We start from the raw sequence: 22,638 nt of genomic DNA, 5'->3' as shown, positions 1-22,638 counted from the left end.
GGAGAAAAGAATAAAAACTCAAGAAATTTTATTCTAGCAGATTCAAGAACATGTAGCTCTGGCTTTGGTCCTGACTCCATTCCTGAGAAAAGTCTCAGATGTCCATGAAAGGGATTCTTCTCTGCTTGTACACTGTTTAAAAAAAAACTGTAACCACTCATATCCTTCCCACCCCTCACGGTAACACATCTACCCCCACAGTATTAAATGTCCTAAAACAAGACTATACAATATGAAATTATTCCAAAGCTGCAGAGAAAAAATAGTATTATTTAATTAATTTAACAATTTAGTTAAATTGTTAGAAATATAAGATTTATTGACTCCACTTCATGGGGTTATTGCTGATCTAAGCATCTCCCAGTTTCTCAAGACACACAGAGATCAGTGTCTTTTATATGTGTGTATGTACTCACAATAGCACACTCCCTGAGTTATGAATCATCATTGTAAAATGCCTTATATGGACCCAGCCCAAGTTCTTCATTTGTTTTTCATTCTTGTTGTTGCTGTTTTGTTGTTGTTATTGTTTTTCCTTGTCTTTCCTGTAATTGATGGGTTTTGATGTTGCAACAAATGTCTCTTCAGGAGAATGTATAGGCATTTCTGAATTGTAACCTAAGAGATTTTCTCATGTAATATATCACTGTTGCTTGTCAGGAGGCTTTCTCTGAGATATAGGTTTATTTTTTTCCCTATGGTAAACCTGGATAACATTGGTTTGACTAGTCAATCCACCATCTGCCTAATGCTAAGCCCTGTGATCAAGTGTGAGCAGCATGGAGTCTTTGTTTTTAAAAGTGAATCGGTTTTCTAAAGGGAATCACATAGCAAATGTGCCTGTGTAGTTAGGGCAACCCTGATGCCCAAATTCCAACGGGACAGCATGACAAGCATTTGCTCTACACTCCCTGAAAGTCCCAAATGGATATTTCTGGTCAGGAACATTGCTCCTCACTGGGTGAGTCAGGAACCTGGGGTACTGATCCTTACAACATAGCTACAACACATGGCATGGGGTGCCTCCTGGAGAGACGGGACACACGTTACTTGTTCACCCAAAACTGGATAGAACACGTTAGCATGGCCTTCTCAGTTGTATTCCTGAAAGACTAAAAAGTAGGCATGTATGAGGATATGTACATACTGTGATATGTACATTAGAGTTTTGAATTAGCTTTCTTGTATTAAAAGGCAAACCAGATATCAAACAATATTGTAATGTCACAGAAGTGGAAAAGATAAAATTTCTCCCCAGAAAACCTTACTCTTGCTCTTCAGGGATTGACACGGTTAATAGTGTGATGTACTATTTCAAGTTCGTATATGCCTACAAATGTACACATGCATTCATACACATACATGAAACATATAATGTGTCTTCATTTAAAGTGTACATTAGATATCTGTGCTTGCTTGCTTGCTTGCTTTCATCCTATCTTTGAAAGACTTTGCTTCCTTAGTTCATTATAATGAGTCTGGTACTCATTGCTTACTAAGTCATGGGCAAGCCTAATTTTGGAAGGGGTTGCAGTGACGACCTGTAGACATATCTTTGCCCTTGTACAGTCTTGCCCAGAAGATTGTCGCCACCTACCGATTGTGTTCTGAGCAACTCTCGTCCCAGCACCACTATGACTATGGCATGCGGGCCGTCAAGTCTGTGCTCACAGCCGCAGGCAATCTGAAACTTAAGTACCCCGAAGAGAATGAAAGTGTTTTGCTGCTCCGGGCCTTGCTGGATGTCAACCTCGCCAAATTCTTGGCTCAAGATGTCCCCCTGTTTCAGGTATGCAGTTGTAGGGCTTTGGCTAAGGACCCAGGCTCAACTTTGGAGAATATTTTCTTCAGCATCTTCCCATGCCTTCCATCTCTTGACACCCTTTCTAATTCTAGCCACCCCACTTTTGAGATTATGTGTGTCAGGGCATATAGCCACCCACAGGTTATTTCAGGTGCCCTTGTCTAGTGCTCACCATCTTTTTATTAAAAGACAGATTCTCAGGATGTAGCTCAGACTGGCCTGGAACTTCTGTGTAAAGCACAATCAATACCATAGAGATCTGCCTGCCTCTGCCTCCCAAGGGCTGAGATTCAAGGTATGAGCCGCCATGAGTGGCCTTCCACCATATTTTTGGAGATAGGATCTATCACTGAACCTGGAGATAACCAAATCAGCTAAGATTGGCTGGCCAATTAGCTCCAAGACCCCACCCCTAGCTTTGTTGTTGTTGTTGTTTTTCAAGACAGGGTTTCTCTGTGTAGCTTTGACTATCCTGGACTCACTTTCTAGACCAGGCTGGCCTCGAACTCACAGAAATCTACCTGCCTTTGCCTCCCTGAATGCTGGGATTAAAGGTGTGACTTTAATCGTGACTCACTTGATTCACACCAAGCTTTTTACATGAGTGTTCAAGGATTCAACCTAGGCCCTAATGTTTCCACAGCAACCACTTTAGTGACCAAGCCTTCCGCGCAGCCCTACCACACCTTTTACCCAACACCCTCCATGTTAATAATAGTAAAAAGGCAAAAATTCCTATTTAGTTCTAAATTTTAATAAAAATCTTTTCTGTTTGCTTCAGATCTAGGCCATGGTTTTTAACCAATGGCATTAGATTTTGTTTTTTGTTTGTTTGTTTGTTTGTTTTAACTAGCTTAAGATCTATCTTCCTCATCAGGCCTTGAGTGCCATAAAGACAGGAATTGTCCACCTTGCTAGTTTGTGGTATGAACAGAAGACAGCACTGTGGGCCTGTTAAATCTTTTCAGGCTTTTAAAATTATTTGGGAGGGAAATCATGGTTCATAGGCTTGGCATTTGTGATTTTTCAGTCTAGGAAAAAAAACAAGCATTGAAAATTTTCTAATCTTTCTTCTGTTTGTAGACCTCCTTTTAGGAAAGGGTGAGCTAACCTATCAGCCCCGCCCCAGCCCCCCACCCCCCCAGCCCTCATCCCTAGCCTCCAATCCCCCACCCCACTTCTCCTGAATTCTCCTTTGACAGGGAATTATCTCAGATCTGTTTCCTGGAGTTGTCCTTCCAAAGCCGGACTATGAGGTTTTCCTGGAAGCGCTGAACAACAACATCAGAAATATGCAGCTGCAGCCAGTGCCTTGGTTTATTGGGAAGATCATCCAGGTTAGTTCCTTGTGGCGGAGTGGGGACTGTACCTACTGTCTGCCAGAGTCAGGAATGAGAAAGATCGAGGGCAGGTGCGAGCGGGACTGACAGCAAGGGAGCTAACAGACCCACTTGACAGTCGTCCATCACATCATCACCTCTTTGTTTCTACAAGATAAAGTTCACAATCCAACATTTTACCTAGGCGTCCAATGATGTCCATGCATAAGCCCCAGCAAGCACATTTGCAATCTTAAAACAATAACAAGAGCAAAGCAAAATAAAATAAACACCAGCACTTTTCCTATGGCCATCTTCCTTGGGGAAAAGCCCATGGGAACACTTAGCGTCTCATTACTCTGGACTCACAATCCCAACTCAGATTGCCTTAGTCCTCAAAACAGGATTTACTTACCTAACTTGAAAAGCACAGGAATGCAGTCGGCCTCCATCACAGGCCTCTAGGTACCTGCCCTGGGAGTGTTGCTCTCTTCATCTCTGGGCCCAGCCTCCCTCCCTGCATTTATACTTCATTTATAGTTGCCTTCCCTCCACCTTACCCAAGTAGTCTCAGAACTTATTTTGTCACTGAAGGAGAAAGCAGACTGCTCTCCAGGTTGCTCTATCAAATGTCTCAAAGTTGGAGCTAGGGAGGTAATCCCATGGATAAAGTGCTACTGTGCAAGCGTACAGCCCCTCGTCCTATTCCCCAGCACCCATGTAAAAGCCAGATCTGGCATCACACATACCTGTAACATCAGCAGTCAGAGGAGCCGACAGAGATGGGTGGGCCTTGGAGCTCACTAGCAGTTGTCTGTGGGAATAAGGGAGTTTTGATTCCAAAAGACATGAAAAAAATAAGGCGGAGAGCAATAAAAGACATCTAGTTTTGGTCTCTGGCCTCCACCTACTTGCCCACTCACACACTCCGTGTAAAGCTGACTCATAACTTATATAGTAATTAATGCAAGGAACTATGTCTTAATTGCGCTTTCTTTGCACACTCACAAATCAGAGTCACAGAAACAAACAAACAAAAAAAAACCGCCACCTAATCTAGACCTCGCTGGAGCACCGAGGTCCAGAGAGGAACTGGATTTGGGATTAATGTAGACCCAGGTTCATATCTCACTGCTGTAAGAGTCTTCTGCAGGGTGTGAGGCAAACTATTTTACCTCTCTGGAACTCAGTTTCCTCACCTGAAAAGTGGAAAGAGAAGAAACTTCCCTATAGAGAGACTTCTGAGAGAGCACACATGCAGAGAAAGCATGAGAAGTTTGTGCTACTATAGTTGTGTCTTCTCGGTCCCCATCTGCTTTATAGCCTTTGTCATTTATGAAAGTTGTCATACTAATTGAAGCAAAGGTCAAGGTTGGACTCAGGTCTTCAAACTCTGAGGGTCAGACTGACTTGTAACAATTTTTCTTCCCAGTATACCACCAAGTGAGGTTTTTTTTAAAAATGTATTTCATTTAATTGAATATGGCTTTATTTTTGTATTTTAAAGGATACTTTTAACTAAGCATGGGCTTTCATTTCCAGTATTTTACTGTGGAAATATTTTAAACTTTGAAAAGTGGAAAGAATTACAAATAAAATATCCCCCTAGTCATGTAGATTTTACAATTAACATTTTACAATACTTACTTTATTACTTTATCGCCCATCCATCTACCCGAGCATGTACCCACTCATCCATACACCCACCTAGCCATCCACCTGTTCAACAATATATACGCTCACCCATCGATCCGTCCAACCGTCAATCTTGCTCTTAGTGTATTTCAAAGTAATTTGCAGACATTATATTGTTTAATGATGATTTTCAAATATAAAGTTACACATCGTTAAAAACGCTATGAAAAACCAGGCATAGTGGCACACACATTTGAACCCAGCACTTCGGAGGCAGAGGCAGGTGGATCACTGTGAGTTAGTCTACAAAGCGAGTCCAGGATAGCTAAGGCTACACAGAGAAATCCTGTCTCGAAAAAACAAAACCAAAAACTAAATAAATAAATAACATAAAAATAAAAACAAAAACAAGCTATCTAGAATTACCTGTCTTTTGTATCTTGATGTCTGCATGGTCATTTTCAGGGAAGTCCAGGGGCTACTGAGTCAGTGACACCTTCTGTTCTGTTGTTTTCACCTCTGCTCACTCTAAGTGTCTCTCAAACACACTGAAGCATAAAGCTTTCTTGAAAGCAGTGCCTGGCATACAGTAGATCCTCAATATTTGCTGATGTATAGTTTTCTCTCCCTCTACCTGCCCCCCCCACCCCCTGCCATATCACTACCTTCTTTGATTCTTCTTATCATTCACCAACAGGGTGAAAAAAAAATGAGAACTTGACCTTTAAGATAAGAAGCTTCATGGGTCTCATTCCTCTGAGAGGATCACAATCTAAATGGGAAATTTTTTTCACATAAATAAAAATGACTGGTATTTGTATTTTAAATATTATGATCTACTTGTCACGGGAAGAAAGGAATGATCAGGAGATCTGAAAAACAGGCTTCTATGAAAGCCACTGCTGATACATGATTTGGTTTCTTTTCTGCTGCTGTGATAAGGCACGTGGTAGAAGGAGTTTATTGGGGCTTACAAATTGCAGAGGGATGAGTGCCCATCATGGCAGGAAGTGGTGGAGCAGGCGGCAGGCCTGGCAGGAGGACAAGGGAGTGATAGCTCATGTCTCAGCCACTAGAGCTAACTGAGAGTGAACTAGAGGCTGCAGGAGTGGGTCTTTAACCTTTGAAAGCCACTCCCAGGGACACACTCCCTCCAAAAAGGCCACGCTTAAAACCTCCCCAGTCAGCGCCATCAACTGAGTACCAAGACTTCAAACGCCATAGTCTGTCAAGGACATTCTCAATCAAGCCAGACTAGTACTTAAGGGCTGAAACCACATGAAACGTTACTGACATGTTGGAGCCATCAGCTGAGAGCTCAGGTCAGGGGTCAGGTCGGAGCAGTCCATAGACCTCCTGAGTGGAAAATTTCCAATAGAAAATGCAGGTTGCTAAAATGATCTCCATTTCCTTTCCCTCTTTAAAAGTAAATGCTGTATAATAAATTATTAATATGGATGTTTATGTAAATATATTTATAAGAAATAAAGTATTGTGAACCATAGCTGCCCTACCCCACAATAAAATGCTACAACTAATTATTCCAACCTAATTTGGAGTATCAGTAATCTAACCTCTATCCCCCACTCCTCGCTTCCTTGCCTGCCTCTAGTAGCCACCTTTAAATTCTAATGAGTTCATAAAATAATCAGTATCTTGGAGATGGGGGTGTAATTACTCTGATTTGATCAACATACATTCTGTAAATGTATCAAATGATTATAGTGTACCCAAAATTATGTGTAAATATTTCATGTAATTTAAAGGTTTTTTGTTTTTGTTTTTGTTTTGTTTTTTACTTACTGTCTGTGTGTATGTAGGCACACTAGTGTTAAAGTCAGAAGATCATTTTCTAAAGTTGTTTTTCTCCTTCCTCAAGGGGTCAGATGCATTTAATTGGGCCATCTGAGCGATGGCATACAGACAGGTGAAGAACAGATGGACCCTCCTATGTCCTAGGCAATCTAAGGCCCGTCTATATTCATCTAAGACCTATTTCGACAATAGAACAACTAAAAGGGTTGTGGCTCATAAGAGTTAATGTGACCTTGAAAAATCTGATATCTGCCCTTCATTTACTTCTCACTTGTAGTTTAGAGCAGAACACCAGGATTTACTCCCTGTGTGACTTCTCTTCGCAGATCTACGAGATGATGCTGGTAAGACATGGCTACATGATCGTTGGAGATCCCATGGGTGGCAAGACATCTGCTTATAAAGTTCTGGCTGCAGCTCTGGGTGATTTACATGCAGGTAAAGTTTGCACCATTGGCTTCAGGGAGGTCAGGACTTCCTGCACAGTTGTCTGACTCTGTGGAGACAAGGCCAGGCTATGAGCTTTTTCAACCTGCGTGTTAAAAGCTGAACACAGAACACACATGACTGCAGGTGGAAAGAAGAGGCTGGACCACAGGGCCTTCCAACAGGGAGTTGCTGTGTACAGCGTGGAGGCTGTAGACATACTGTTATAGGCTCCACAGTGGCTTTCCCAGTGGCTCCCCAAGGAAATTAGTATTACTGTTGTTGGTTTAAACAAATCAGTTTAAAAAAAAAACCCAAACCATTATTATGCTTCCTTCCCTTGTGTTCCCTCTTCCCAACCTTCACTGGTCTCCCCTTGCTTCTTGTCTCTCTTCCTTCCTTCTAGAACAGAGAGTGAGCACTTGGGAAAGTGACTTAGCCTTTTACTCTCCTCTCTCTTCTCAGCTCTAGGATGAGGTTGCTTTGAGAACTAGACTACATAGGTAAATACGTGGAACATAATACGCATTCAACAAATGGAAGCTATGTTTACCACTAAATTAACAGTGTGGGTTTCTTCTGTTCATACGTTTGCTTTTGAAAAACACGCTTATGTTGCACATGAGTTTATATAAGAACTTGAATTAAAATTGGGGTTGGGAAGCTGGAGAAATGGCTCAGTGGTTTAGAGTGTTGCTCTTCCAGAAGACCTAGGTTCCGTTTTAAAATGGTTTTTTTGCTAAGCATGGTGATGCATGCCTTTAATCCCAGCACTCAGGAGGCAGAGGCAGGCAGATCTCTGTGAGTTCAAAGCCAGAAAGATCCAAATAGTGAGAGCCAGGACAGTTAGATCTGTAAAATACAGAGACCTTGTCTCAAAAAAAGTTTTCTTTTCCTTATTATGTTGGCATTTTAAATTTTTATTTAATATTTTGAGATAGGATATCACTATTGCAGCCCAGGCTGACTTTAAAACTCTTGACCTTCCTGCCTTAGTCTCCCAAGTGCTGAGATTGCAGGTGTGGGATGCCCCACCTGGGTAGAGCTGTTCCCTAATAAAACATTAATGATAAATTGCCCCTGAGGTTTTGATATTTTGCTTTGGGGACTGATCCTGTCTTAATAACTAATGAGCATTTCAAATTTAAGTATAGTGATAGCTTTGGCATTTGAATAAATCTAAAGAGGAGCTGGAGAGATGTCTCAGGTTTAGAAGGTTTGTTGCTTTCCCAGAGGACCTCAGCTGGGTTCCTAACACCCATGTCTGGCTGTTCTCAATCTTCCTGTAACTCCAACTCTGTGGGATGTGATGCCCTCTTCTGGCTTCCATAGGCACCTGCACAAATATACACATAAGCATTCACAAACAGAGAGAGAGAGAGAGAGAGAGAGAGAGAGAGAGAGAGAGAGAGAGAGAGAGAGAGAGAGAGAGAGAGAGAGAGAGAGAGAGAGAGAGGAGAGAGGAGAGAAAGAATAAATGAAAATAAATAAATATAAAATGAGAACCTTTTAAAAGAGAAAGAAACTAAGAAGAAAGACATCTACATCATTTTCTTTGGCTCTATTGGCCTGTGTGCTCCAACTTTTAAAAAATGTGTTTACTTATATTTTATGTGTATTGGTGTTTTGTCTGCATGTATGTCTGCATGACAATGTTGGATTCCCCGAAACTGGAGTTACAGTTGTGAGCTGCCATGTGGGTCCTGGGAATTGAACCTGGGTCCTCTGGAAGATCAGCCAATGCTCTTAACCACTTAGCTATCTCTCCATCCCACTAACTTTTCTTTACTTGAAAGATTATGTACAATGAGAAAGTTCTGTAACCCTGAAGCAATGTCTTGTATAATACCATTTTGCCACAACAAAAATAAATAAATAGAATAATTTTAAAATTTAAAAAATTCATGTAAACATATTATTTTCTGTTACTAAGTATATGTTCTATACCATCTCTGTCAGCCTGAATATTCCACTTGGGTCCTGATAACAGTAGTGTTTGTTTCTTAGGACAAATGTCAGTTGTGAGCAATTGAGAAGATTGCCGAGATTAGGCAGTTCTTTGAATGAAAAAACACAGTAATGGTTCCCCAGAATCATTTCATCTGTCCAGGGTTTTATCATCCCAGGCCAGAGCCGAGGCTGGCTGTGACCCCAGGCACATTAGGAGAGCCAGTGGAATGCTGATTCTTTTCTATAATGTTTGAGTTCTTCTCAGCCAAGGCAGGTTTCTTTAGTCATGAATCTGACATTTGCCCAGTTTGAAATAAGACTCAGAAGAAAGCATGGCTACAAATTAATAGTTCTGATAACCTACAGCATAAGGCCTAATCTATTTAGTATGCCAATCTTTATAAGGGCTGAGCATCATTTTATAGACTCTCCTTAGACTGCCTGTTCACCAAGCTGGTGGTCTTTTGTCTAATGTCTGGTGTCACCCAAGCCTTTGTAATGGACTTTCTTACCCAGCCAACCAAATGGAGGAGTTTGCTGTGGAGTTCAAGATCATCAACCCCAAGGCCATCACCATGGGGCAGCTCTATGGCTGCTTTGATGCAGTGAGTCATGAGTGGACTGATGGAGTCTTAGCCAACGCGTTCCGGGAACAAGCGTCTTCCCTCACTGATGACCGCAAATGGATTATATTTGATGGTCCAGTAGATGCTGTTTGGATTGAAAATATGAACACTGTCCTGGATGACAATAAAAAGGTAGCTACTATTTGTGGGTAGATTAGAAATCTTTCATGAATAATTGAAATTGTACAAAGTCATGGACTTATAGCCGTAGCATAAATGTTCCCCATAAAAATAATAGTTATCAGTTCACTAATTATGATCCAATTTGTACTTATAGTCAGTGCGGCTTGAGATTAAAAGTGTAAGTACAAAAGCTTGGAGATGTAGCTCAGTAACAAAACACTTGCCTCACAGGGCCTGGGTTCTGTCCCCAGCACCATAAAGAAACAGAATGTACGAAACAACCACAGTAATGGAGAGTCTAAATGAATAAGTCAAGCTAAGTCACAGGAGTGAGTCCATTTTATTTACAGATGACATAAACTGATAGTGTGTCAGTCCTACCATAGCTATGATCACTCTGGGAACACATACAGTGGCATGGGCCAAGGAATACACAGAGAATCTGGATTTCTGTTTGTTTGTTTGTTTGGGTTTTTGTTTGGTTTAGTTTTTTGTTTTGTTTTTCATGACAGGGTTTCTCTGTGTGGCCTTGGCTGTCCTGGAATTCTCTTTGTAGATAAGGCTGGCCTTGAATTTACAGAGATCCACCTGCCTCTGCCTCCCAAGTGCTAGGACCAAAGGCATGTGTCACTGTGCCCAGCTTCACAAAGAATCTTTTAAGCACAGAATTGAATGAACCATGGAGATGTCTGGCATTTGCTCTTCTCCCAGGAGTGACCAGGGCTCAGGTTTTGTTTCATGATTAAAGGTCTTCCTTGAGTCTGTGTTGCTGAGTAGCAGGCTTTGCCCTGAGTGGCTGTTCTGAGGCCCGTATGTCTTCACTGCATGCTAGGGGGATGTGCCTGCCAAACACAAGGGCCTCTAGAGGTCTCTTATTCCACCCTAAAAGGGATTTATGGAGTACTTCTTGTCATTCCAGCCATGGGCTAGTCCATGTGGGAGGTTCAAAATCAGGGGTTTGTCAGAGACTTGAGCAAACAAAACCAGCTGAAGATAAGCAGCTAAATTTTATGATAAGTTGAGCCTAGTGGCACTACCCTGTAATCCCAGCTACTCAGGAGACTGAGTCAGAAGGCTCACCAGCTCAAGGTCTGCCTGGGCTAGAGTGAGTTCAAAGCCAGCATGGGCAACATAGTGAAATCTGCCTGAAAGTGAAATGTGAAATTGTGCTGACAACTCTGTTAAACACAAAGAGAGACCTGGGCACTTCACAAGCACTTAGAATGTCTCAGTTGTTAATTTACTTACAATGCTCAGCTTTTGTTCACTGTGTTTTCCTTTCCTAAAATTACAAGTCTTTCAGCCATGACAGCACTCCCCAGCCCTTCAGCTCTATGTTTCTCCAGAGCATTTTCATCACTCTATATTTTGCTTACCACCTTTGCGCAGAATGTAAACCCCAAGGGGATAGGAATGATTGCCTGCTTTAGCCTATGCACTTAGAATGATGCCTGGCACATAGTCAGTGCTTAACATATATGTGTAGGATCCATTGAGTCAATTTTGTCTATGCTGTGACCCTTCATTTGCAGATGGAATGTAAGCCTGCTCCCCTCCCCCCACACTTTCAGCTTTCTTTAATTAATGGAGAATCTAACCCTGTACACATACCCACATCAGCCCTTGCACTTTCAGCTGTGTTTAATGAGTGGTGAGATCATACAGATGAGCCCCAAGATGAGTCTGATCTTTGAGCCAGCAGATCTGGAGCAGGCCTCCCCTGCCACTGTGAGCAGGTGAGCCAGTGTGCTTGGTACGCCTGTGTTCATACGTGTGGTGTGGTGTGTGTGTGTGTGTGTGTGTGTGTGTGTGTGTGTGTGTGTGTGTGTGTGCATTGTGTGTGTGTGCATTGTGTGTGTGTGTTATTGTACCAACATTATGACCAAAAGACCTGACAGAAATAACATAAGGAATTGTATATGAGAGAAAAATAAAATAAAGTGAAATTAAACAGGAAGAGGGGAAAGTGGAGTAAGAGGAGGGGAAAGAGGACAAGGAAGGAAGGAAGGAAGGAAGGAAAAAAGAAGAAAATAGCTTAGATAGTTCTGGACTGGAGAGTTGTCTCAGTGGTTAAGATCACTTGCTTTACCCCCTGGCAATGGGCAAAGAAACACCTTGTTGGTAATGTTGTTCTTATATCAGGAGCAGAGCAGATGGCAGTCTTCTTTTCATCCTAGCTTTATGCCTGGCTTGGTGGCCAAAGATGTTTTATGCCAAAGACACATAAAAACCAAATCAAATAGTCAAATCAAATCCAGGCAGCGCAGCTTAGAAAGAGGAAGACAGAGACCTGTGTTCTGCCATGCCAAGCTGTGTGGACCAAGAAAGATGCCCACAGAACTGTCCTCTGCCCCACGGCGAGGGTGGGACATAGACACACAGAGCCCTGTCTACCACCATGCAATGCAGAGCAGTGAGGGAGGAGGAAGCTAGACAGAGACCTGCCACCCAAAGATCTGTCCTCCATTGCATGGCACAGGCAGGCCATAGGCAACCACCTGCCACTATGCCATGCAGCACAGATGGACGCCATCACCCAGGGTCCTGTCAGCTGCATAGCTAGACTGTAGCAGGACGTGTAAGTAATTGGTAGTCAGATGGGAGACAAGGAGAAGCAGAGCATCTTGAGCATTATGAAGAAAGATGGAACCGAAGGCTTTGGGTAGAAAGGAATAGCCTGTTGTGAGTGGCCAACCCACCACCTGGGGCCATGGTGAGGTCCCAGACTGAGTGGCAGTTGAGGACTATGTCTGAGTACATGGCTATGCAGTGGCCAGAGTCAACTGTCAATGTCTGTGGCTCATATTACCACTGGAGAACATGGGAATGTCCCTGGTCTTGGCAGCTGCATGGGACAAAATGGCTGTCCAGGGACTGTGCAGGGCCTCACTGGCTGCAGCTCTCTGGAAAGCAGGCCCCATCTTTCACCAGCAGCAGCACTCAAGAGAGCAGGCCCTGCACCTTTCCTCTGCAACATAGTGGAGTTGACCCTGTTAATAGAGGCACAGATGAGCCAGGCCCAAAGGGGTGAGAGCAGGAGAGCTGTCCCAGCCCCTCACAGGCTGCAGCACTTGGGGGAGTGGGCCCCTGCGTTTTGACTGGGAAGCTAGTGGAGCTGGCTCTAGAGGCATAGGTATTGGTGAGCCATCCCTAAGGGCATGAGAACAGGAGAGCTGACCCTGCCTTCTACTGATGGCAGCATCTGGTGGCCTAGCTTGAACAATGCTGGAGAACTTGCCCTGTTGGTGCAGATAAGGGAGAGCTGTCATCCTGACCAGCTCAGCTACCACCCAGGCCCAGATTCAGGGCTCTGAGTTGGCTTAACCTAAAATCTATATCATCTGCCAAAAGCCTGGAGCACATGAAAGGACTTGTCATGCTGATCCAAAGCTGCAGGATTTTTATGACACAAGGCAACAACAGGAGGATCCAATATTGATTGATCCTGGTGAGGATCCAATATTGACTGCGTCACAGAAGCTAGAGATCATGAACCAGACCAAAGACTCATTGTAATGAACATTTGCAGGTGAAGATGTGTGGACAAAGGGATATACTGTGGGGTACACTGTGACATAATACAGCTTTGGGTTTTGTTTGTTTGTTTTGTGTGTGTGTGTGTATTGGGTAGGGGAAGGTTGTGTGTGTGTGTGTGTGTGTGTGTGTGTGTGTGTGTGTGTGTGTGTGTATTGGGTAGGGGAAGGTTGCAGGGGTGAAGGGCAGATATGAGGGGATGGAGAGATGAGCAGGACTGGGGTGCATGACATAAAACTCACAAAGAATCAATAAAAAGTTAAAACAAAGAGGAGGAAAAAGAGGAGGAACATTCTCTCTCCTTCCAGATGACCTGAGTTCAGTTATATATTTCAGGAGGCTCACACTGCCTGTGTTCAAGGGATACAACAATTTCTCCTGTCCTCTTTGTGCTCCTGCATACACACACACACACACACACACACACACACACACACACACACATCCATATAATTAAAAATAAAATAAAACTTGAAAAAATAGGAGGAGGAAGGAGGAGGGATTATTTTGGCTTACAGTCTACTAGGATTTCACTCCTTCATGGCTGAGGAGGAATAGTAGAGCAGTCCATATCACAGTGACAGAAATGTGCAGGGTTGGGCTGTTCATGTCATGGAAGTAGAGCGAGGCAGGAACCAGAGACTATGAGCTTCAAAAACCCTCTCTCTAATGACCTATTTCCTTCAGATAGCACTATCAGCTGAGGAACAACATTTAAACTTTTTACTTAAACTGTGTGTGTGTGTGTGTGTGTGTGTGTGTGTGTGTGCGCGTGCGCATGTGCACACATATGTGCACTTTATGAGCATATAGAATGCTGTATGGCTAAGAAGGAAAAGTTAAGATTCATGACACTCCTCTCTCCATGATAAGGGTAGTTAACCTAGGCATGTAAGAGAGGTCATAAGGCTGGATGAAGGCTATTGTCAAAGCCTAACAAAGCCTACAATACAACATGACTATGTTGATGCCAATCAGTGTCAGCCAGTGTTAATATTTAAACAAGCACACACCAAACTCAATTGTCTGTGCCTCCAGGTGTGGGATGATCTACATGGAGGCTCACCAACTAGGCTGGAAGCCCTTGAAGGACTCATACATGGACACTTTGCCATCCAGTCTCTCCAAAGAGCACCATGAACTGGTAAGACTCTGGGATACTCCTTTCATCCCTCTCCTCAACACCCTCAATTCCCTACTCCTTCACCTTCATTACTCCTCCACATTCCCTGCCAGGCCCATTATACTCTTCCCAGGCTGCCTGCCACTTTTTTCCTTTTTTTTTCTTCACTTAGCGGAGATGAAATAGTACTGTCTACTTCTTCCTGTTCCACCTTCCCTTCCATGGAGAATACCAGAGCCAAACACTGTTCTTGATAGTGAATTCAACGTTGCTTTTTTTTTTTTTTTTCCTCTGCCATCCAACTAGCAGAAATATCTGTAGCTACAGTTCTGGACACAATCCCTTAGAAGAGTCATGTGCTACTGTGCTGCCTCCCCACAGCCCTGTGTCCTGCCCTCCAAACCTCCTACCAGAAGGGAGATGGTTAGAAATGGTTTCCTTTTGGGTATAACAAGTAATGGAGTTGCCTTTCCCTTCTTCCCATCCTAAGAGAAGTAAGAGAGCTAGGAAGATGGTTCGGTTAGTTAAAAAAAAAAAAAAAAAATCTTTGCTGTTAAGTTTAGGGACCTGAGTCAATCATTCATATCCACGTTTTAAAAAAATGGTATCTGCTAGGGCAACTATAATTTCAGTGCCAGAGAGGCAGAGAAAGAAGAATTTCTGGGGCTTGCCACCTAGCCAGTCTAGCCAATCTGGTGAATGTCATGTTCAGAGAGAGATCCTGTCTTAAACAATAAAATGGAATCTGGCTGAGGAAGACATCCAAATTGGCTTCCAGTCTCTACATGCCCAAACACATATGTGCACACATATCTGCACATATATACTCATACCATACACATACAAATAAACAAATCAATATAACAGGAGTAGGAAAGTTCTGACTATGTAGGTAGCTGACCACACTGTCCGCCCAGGGAAGCTGGAAGAGAGGGCCTGTATGCCCAGTGCCTCTTGTTCTTCTTTGCTGGAGTCAACAACTTTAGAAAAGTCCCCTGTGAAAGAAGTCAAGGGCTAGATTGTATCCAACAATGGGAAAATTCTGGAGGATTATATAGGACAGTCCCATGTCTATCACCATTCATATCCACATATAATATATATGAATGACCACATGCATTTATAGATGTACCTGCTCACATACATTATCAGGGCTGCACGCACATGTGCGTGCATGCACACACACGCGCGCGCGCACACACACACACACACACACACACACACACTGGAAGCTGCCAAGACCTCATACCTATCACGTCCTTTGTCCACTATGTCCTCAGACCCCTTATCAGAGCCTGTGGTCTGTTGCTGTCTGGCTTGCCTGTCTCTGCGGCTTTGTTTGCTCCTTCTTTAGCCTAGTCTCTTTCTGGGGCCATCCTGTCTTGTTTCCATTCTGAGAAAACCCAGCTTTCATGACATCAAAGCATCTGTGCCTTTTATTCCTCATAGAAACATCTTGCCCAATTCAGACCTTTGCCATTCAGGTCTCAACACATTGTTTCCTTGCTGGGCAGTGACCAAGTGCTTGCCAACATGCACAGCCTCTGTGTTCAATTCCCACTGGCCCCCTCCCCTACTGGGCAGGGGACAGGGAAGCTAAGTTTCCTCCTCCAAGAAGCCTTTTATAGCCTATTTTAAGTCCTTTCTGTTATTCACCACTTAACACTTTTTTTTTGTACCAACATTTTCAATGACCTGTAACATATTTGGCTCTTTGCTCTTTGTCTGTCTGTCCTCCTAGCAGGTGCTGGGCCCATCATCAATACTGTTCATGCCCAGCCCTGTTTGCCACAATGCAATCCATAGATGCTCAATAAATATTTGTTCATTAAACGAACACAAATGCCCTTCCATATATGATGGGGTTATATTTCAGCAAATTCAATACACATGTTAATATGCATTTAGTCTATCTATAGTACCAAATATTATAGATTAGCATCACAGTATACTGTGAAAGATGAGCTTCTTGCCCTGGTGCTCATGTGGCAGTCCAGGAGCCATCACTCACTGCCACAGCCTTGCATCCTGAGAGAGCATCATATGGCTAGCCCAGGAAAGGATCAAAACACCAAATTTAAAGTATGTGGATTTTGAAACAGCACTCGAAAGTAGCCGACAATTGCCCCAGCATCTCCATCCTCTGTCTCCACAGTCTCATGTAGCTTTCTCCTCTCAGGTTGAGGACATGTTCATGTGGCTTGTCCAACCCTGCCTGGACTTTAATCGCCTCCACTGCAAATTTGTGGTGCAAACATCTCCCATTCACCTAGCCTTCTCAATGATGCGGCTGTACTCCTCTCTGCTTGGTAAGTGTCTCTGTGACTCAGTGATGCTGACTCGTGTAGGGTGGGTGTGTCCTGGCCCCTGTGACTCTCAGTCCACATGGGATGAGTGTGTCCTGGATCCTGTGACTCTTGGTCCACGTGGAGTTGGGTGTGTCCTGGCTCCTGTGACTCTCAGTCCACGTGGGGCTGGGTGTGTCCTGGCTCCTGCTTTTGCCTTTGTCCCTCTTTTCCTCTTGTCGTCTGGAAGTGGGACCCAATGCTTATCAGGAGTGAGAGTGCTCTGTATTCTAGATAGTTTATGGAGTTTATGGGAAGAACCATGTGTTTGGTTTCATGTTGCTTTGTTACTGCACAGAGTTTACCCCTTCCTTCCTTCTCCCATCTGAGGGTCCTCATCCTCACAGAGGACACAGTTCTTGAGCCTTTCCTCCACTCAGGGATGTTGATGATGCAATCAAATGTTTCTCTGAAAAATCTATTTGAAGAAATAGATAGGAAGTTTTCATTTGTTAAAAAAAATTATAGGGGCTGAGAATATAGCTTAGTTGATGCTGACTCAAAAATGCATACCATAATAGCATGAAGATCTGAGTTTGATCCCCAGAAACTATATAAAGAGATCACGTGTGATGGTGCGCAGCCAGCACTGAAATGGTTGAGACAGATGTATCCTTGGTTCTCATTGGTCAGCCAGACTAGCAAAGTCAGCAACTTCCAGGCCAATGAGAAGGCCTTACCTCAAAAAACAAGGTGGATGGCACCTGAAGAACAGAACCCAAGGTTTACCTCTGGCCTCCATGCACAAGCACACATGCATGTACACACACACACACACACACACACACACACACACACACACACACACACAGAAAATTTACATTATAAATATATAAATGTATAACACACCAGATGCATTAGAAGAGAACTAATCATAGTAATTTCCAAGCCAGGAAACTTCTTCAGAAGAAAATGGTTCTGTGATACATGTACCTCTGAGGTGTAGTCACACATCTCCATAGCTGCTGTCACATAAGTCACACTTCACTGACATCTGCTGCTAATGATGAAACACACGTGCATTTGGAGAACTCTTACAGGAGGCTCCTTTGTTTTCAATATAACAGATGAATCAAACTCAGACGACTCTTCTTTATGACTTCTGGTACCTAAACATATTTTCTCAGCATATTTTTCCCAAAAGTATTACAAATATAAATAAAAAATATAGCATAGCTAACAGTGGAGTGTGGACTTTCTAAATATTGTTTTATTTTCATAAATTAAACTCTAGGTACTTGGGAGATGGCTTGTTACAATGAATTGTGTCAGTTTGGCCAAGGAAGCCAATAACTGGCAGAGAGTCTGACATGTACTTCAAAGCTGCAAGCACTATGCCGGGTAGAATCTAAACTGATTCTAATCTACTTATAAACTAAAATAAACTACTCTAAACCTGATAACATATATATATCCCAAGCTCTTGTCAATCTGATCCTTGGAAGTTTCTTCCTCTTTCTCTATCAACTCTCAATTCTTGGCTCCTCCCTCTCTCCAGGAAGTTCTACCTTCCACTTCCTGTCCTTCTGCCCAGCTGATTGGCTAAACAGCGCTTTATTGACAGTTGTTACATCCACTCAAGACATTCATCCACAATTACTTAGTGGATAAAGTACATATTGTGCAAGTATGAAGACCTGAGTTCAAATCTCTTTAGAAACAAACCAATTCCATTCAGTGTCATATATTTGCATCTCCTTTGCAAATGCCGTATATTTTCTCAAGTTCTGTCTGATTGCATAGTTTCTCCTAAGTGAAGAAGCACCAGCATGAGACAGAGCCTCGGTGTCTCCAGCTCCAAGTGACCTCATCTTTTGCCTTCTCAAATCTGCTGCTATGAAAGCTCCCTGAAACAATTTCTACTAAGTAGTAGATCCTGGGCTCAAATGTGCATGCAGCTCACTCCAAAACTGCACTTCTCTGTTCTATCAGCATTAAAATGCAAGAACATGGTAGCCGTGCTGATCATGGCCTTCAGATGAGGAACTGTAAGCGCTTGCTTTCTTTGAAATAGTTTTATATTTACAGAAGACTTGCAAGAACACAAGGAGACTCTTCTCCTAACTTCACCTTTCTTCCATGTTAACACTGAAGCATCATTGTCAGAATGGTGCTGGGCTGCCAGATACGTTGATGCCACACTGCGTTTAATTGTTGTGTTCCCATGGTTTGCTCCAATCTGTGACGTTTTCTTGTTTTTGACAGCCTTGCCTCTTGATACTAGCCGGTTATTTTCTCATAATTAAATTGAGGTTCTGTATTTTGAATTAAAGATTTGGAAGATGTGGTATAAATATGTGTATATGTGTGTTAAATGTGCATATGTATAATAAGATATGTGTGTGTGTGTATACACATATATCAGTGTACAAGTACACACACACACAACACACACACACACACACACACACACACACACACACACACACACACACCCTATTACTTAGAACTCTGATCAGAGCTAGCTTTGAATTCATGATCATCCTGTCTGATCTTTTTGAGTTCTGGGATTATAGACATATCATTATTTAGATGACCCAAGGTCAGGGCCCAATATACTTGTCAAGGGCTCACAACTGCTTGTAACTATAGATACAAGGAATCCAGTGCCCTCTCTGGCTTTCCTGGACACCTGCACACATGTGTACATAATTACACTCATCCATACACATACGAACAATTTAAAAGTAAATTTTAAAAAAGAAAAAAAATGAGGCCAGGAAGTGCACTCCCTTAATCTCAGCACTTGGGAAGCAAAGGTAGGCAGATCAGTATGAGTTTGAGACCAGCCTGGTCTACATGATGAGTTCTAAGACAGCCAGGGCTATGTATGAAGTTGGATCATTACCTAATATAAACAAAAGTCAACTCAAAATATATGAAAGATCTAAGCAGAAAACAAAAGCTACTGTAAATTTTTAAGAGAAAAATACATAAGCCAAAACTTTTAACTTGGCAGTGAATTCTTGGATGTGACATCAAAGATATGGGCCAAAGATAAAAAGAATATACACACTGTATATTACTAAAATTTAAAATATGTCTCCATCAAAGGGTATTACCAACAGTAAATGGTCAACCCACACAGAATAAAAATGTTTGGAAATTATATGCCTGATAAAGAATTAATATCAGATGCCAGACATGGTGATATAGCCTTTAATACCAGGACTTAAAGGTAGAGGCAGTCAGATATCTTTGAGTTAAAGGACAGCCTGACCTACATATGGAATTCTAGACAAACTTGAGATATATGATAAAACCCTGATTTAAAAGTGAAAAGGACATGGGCTGGAAATATGGCTCAGCAATTACGAGCACTGTCTGCTCTTCCAGAGGTCCTGAATTCAATTCCCAGGGGCCACATGGTGGCTCATAACCATCTATAATGTGATCTGATGCCCTCTTTTGTCATTTAGGTGTACATGCAGGCAGAGCACTGTATACATAATAATAAATAAATCTCTTTTCTTTTATTAAAAAGACACTCTGGGAGGCAGAGTCAGACAAATCTCTGTGAGTTCTAGGCCAGCTAGTCTATGAAACAGTCCAGGACAGCCAAGGCTACACAGAGAAACCCTGTCTCAAAACAAACAAACAAACAAAAACAAAAAAAGGAAGAAAAGAAAAAAAAGAAAGAGAATCAAGGACTGGGAAAATGGCTCAGTCAGAAAACTACATGTTAAACAAGAAGACCAGAGTTCAATCTTTAGAAATTATCTGGGGGAGAAAAACAGGGTATATGGCCACAAGCCTGTAATCCCCAGCACTGGAAAGGCTCATCAGGGAGCCCAGACCAATAAAAGACCTTGTGTTTAAAAAAAACTGGAAGAAGAACAACCATGGTTGGCCATGGTCATGCATGTGTACATATGTGCACAAACATCAGCACATGTACGTGCACTCATAACCACAGGAACACACATATACACATACAAAGAATTAATTTAGAGGATATAGAAAGAAACGTTACTAAAAACCATGAACGTTCATTCAGCACAAAAATACAAACATGGGTAGAGGATTTGAATGAACATTTCTCCAAGAAGCTGCACATGGTCAGGAATTACACAAAAGGCTCATCATTGCCAATCACTGGGGACATGAAAATCAAATCCACAATGGCAGTGGTATCTTTTCACATAATAACAAGTGTCTGGGAAGATGCAGAAGTTGGAACCCTCATGGACTTATGGACTCTTGCTGGGAATTTAAAGTGAACAGTTTGTCAAAGTATTTTGGTGATTTCTTTGAAAAGGAGCCAAAGATTTCCCATATGTGATCAATATCCTTGCTTTCATGTATATATTCAAAATAACTGAAAGCCAGAACCTGCTCAGTATATGTCTATACTCACTTGGGTTGCTTCCTGACAAAACATCCATCAACAGATGAATGGATAAGTGAATGGTATAATCACGGATTGGAGCAAATTCAGCTTTTTAAAAAGGGAATATTGGGCATGGAGAGAAGAGTGAACAGTTAGGAGCAGTTGTTGCTCTCTCAGAGGACTTAGGCTGAGTTTCCAGCACCCACATGGCAGCTCACAACAACATATAAGTTCAGTTACAGGGAATTCAATACCCTCTTCTGACCTCTGAGGGCACCAGGCATATATAGGACACATGCGTCTATATGTATAAGATAGAACAAAAACTATCATAATTAATAAAAATATAGAAGTAAAGAAATATTGACAAGTACAAAATTAGTGAAGCATGAAGATACTATGCTAAATGAACTAAGCTAATTACACAATAACTGAGTTCTATACTGTGCTTAGAGTAGTCACTCATGGAGGTAGAAAGTGGGACACTGGTTTTGAAAGGAGTGGAGGACGAGTTATTGTTAGTAGTACCAAGCTCCAATCCTGGATAAAGGAGTGCTGGATGTGAATAGTAATGATGGCTGCCCATGTGAGTTACTAAAACCCACTGAAGCAAATACTTTAAATGGTTAATATGACAGATTTTGTTATGCTTACTACAATAAAAGAATACATAGTGACTGGGAGCCAACTCAGTCTATAAAGCTCTTGCCATGCAAGTAAAAGACCTGATTTCAGATCCCCAGCATCCAGGTAAAAGCTAAGTATGGTACCTAATGCCTAGAATTCCAGTGCCTGAAAGGTGGAGACACAGGATCCTTGGAGCCCACTGGCCAGCTAGTCTAGCCAAATCAGCAAACTCCAGGTTCAATGAGAGACCCTGTCTCAAAAAAAGGAAGGTGGAGAGCAATTGAGGGAGAGACATCCAGAATCAACCTCTGATCTCCACCTCTAACCCTCAGACATGTGCACACACATGAACCTGTACACAGACATACATGAGCTGGTAGTCACTGTGTATGTGAATACATGTGTATGATAAAGGGTCGGGTGTGTGGGACAGATGCTCAGCCAGTATCAGTTGGCTTACCAGATCCTTCATAGGCAGAACCAGCCAGTTCATCTCTAACATGCTGAGTACTTTTCTTGATGGAAGCTTTGCTTTCGCTCACTTTCAGATGAAATCAGGAACAGTATGGAGGAAGAAAGTGAGTTATATGAAAGTCTGTCAAGCCAGCAGATCTTCCTCTGGCTACAAGGGCTGTTTCTCTTCTCCTTGGTGTGGACTGTGGCAGGTACCATCAATTCTGAGAGCAGAAAGAAATTTGATTTGTTTTTCCGCAACCTGATCATGGGTGTGGATGATCGTTACCCAAGGCCCAAAAGTGTGAAACTCACCAAAAACAACATCTTCCCAGAAAGAGGTATGTATGTCTTGTTATATGAGTTTAAATAACGTGCCCCAAACCCATCTGACTGTGTGGGCCATAAAAGCTTTTATCAAAAGCTAAGGGTGGTGGGGAGGGGTTCTTCAGAGCTCACCCATGTAAGACATGAGCGGTCCTAAAATAAGGTCTTATGGAACATTCAAATTACTTTTTAAATATAAAA

At 42.4% G+C, this 22,638-nt stretch overlaps 2 protein-coding genes across 2 annotated transcripts in view; one reads left to right on the top strand and one right to left on the bottom strand.

The window, feature by feature from the left end:
• Dnah3 (dynein axonemal heavy chain 3) overlaps window positions 1-22,638 on the top strand; it is a 170,208-nt gene that overhangs the window by 71,791 nt on the left and 75,779 nt on the right. The window contains 8 exon segments of the mRNA XM_051145144.1: window positions 1,570-1,789; window positions 3,007-3,141; window positions 6,900-7,011; window positions 9,466-9,707; window positions 11,334-11,434; window positions 14,271-14,376; window positions 16,535-16,664; window positions 22,206-22,451. Coding sequence (XP_051001101.1) covers window positions 1,570-1,789; window positions 3,007-3,141; window positions 6,900-7,011; window positions 9,466-9,707; window positions 11,334-11,434; window positions 14,271-14,376; window positions 16,535-16,664; window positions 22,206-22,451 — 1,292 coding nt within the window.
• Lyrm1 (LYR motif containing 1) overlaps window positions 19,114-22,638 on the bottom strand; it is a 105,392-nt gene continuing 101,867 nt past the window's right edge. The window contains exon 4 of the transcript XR_007830619.1: window positions 19,114-19,142. The gene's annotated coding sequence lies outside the window, so the exon portion shown is untranslated. The remainder of the gene's footprint in view (window positions 19,143-22,638) is intronic.

This window comes from Acomys russatus, chromosome 5 (genome assembly GCF_903995435.1).
Source record: "Acomys russatus chromosome 5, mAcoRus1.1, whole genome shotgun sequence".
Classification (NCBI taxonomy): Eukaryota; Metazoa; Chordata; class Mammalia; order Rodentia; family Muridae; genus Acomys; species Acomys russatus.
Note: the sequence above shows the minus strand (reverse complement) of the source record. Positions and strands in the feature narration are given on the sequence as shown.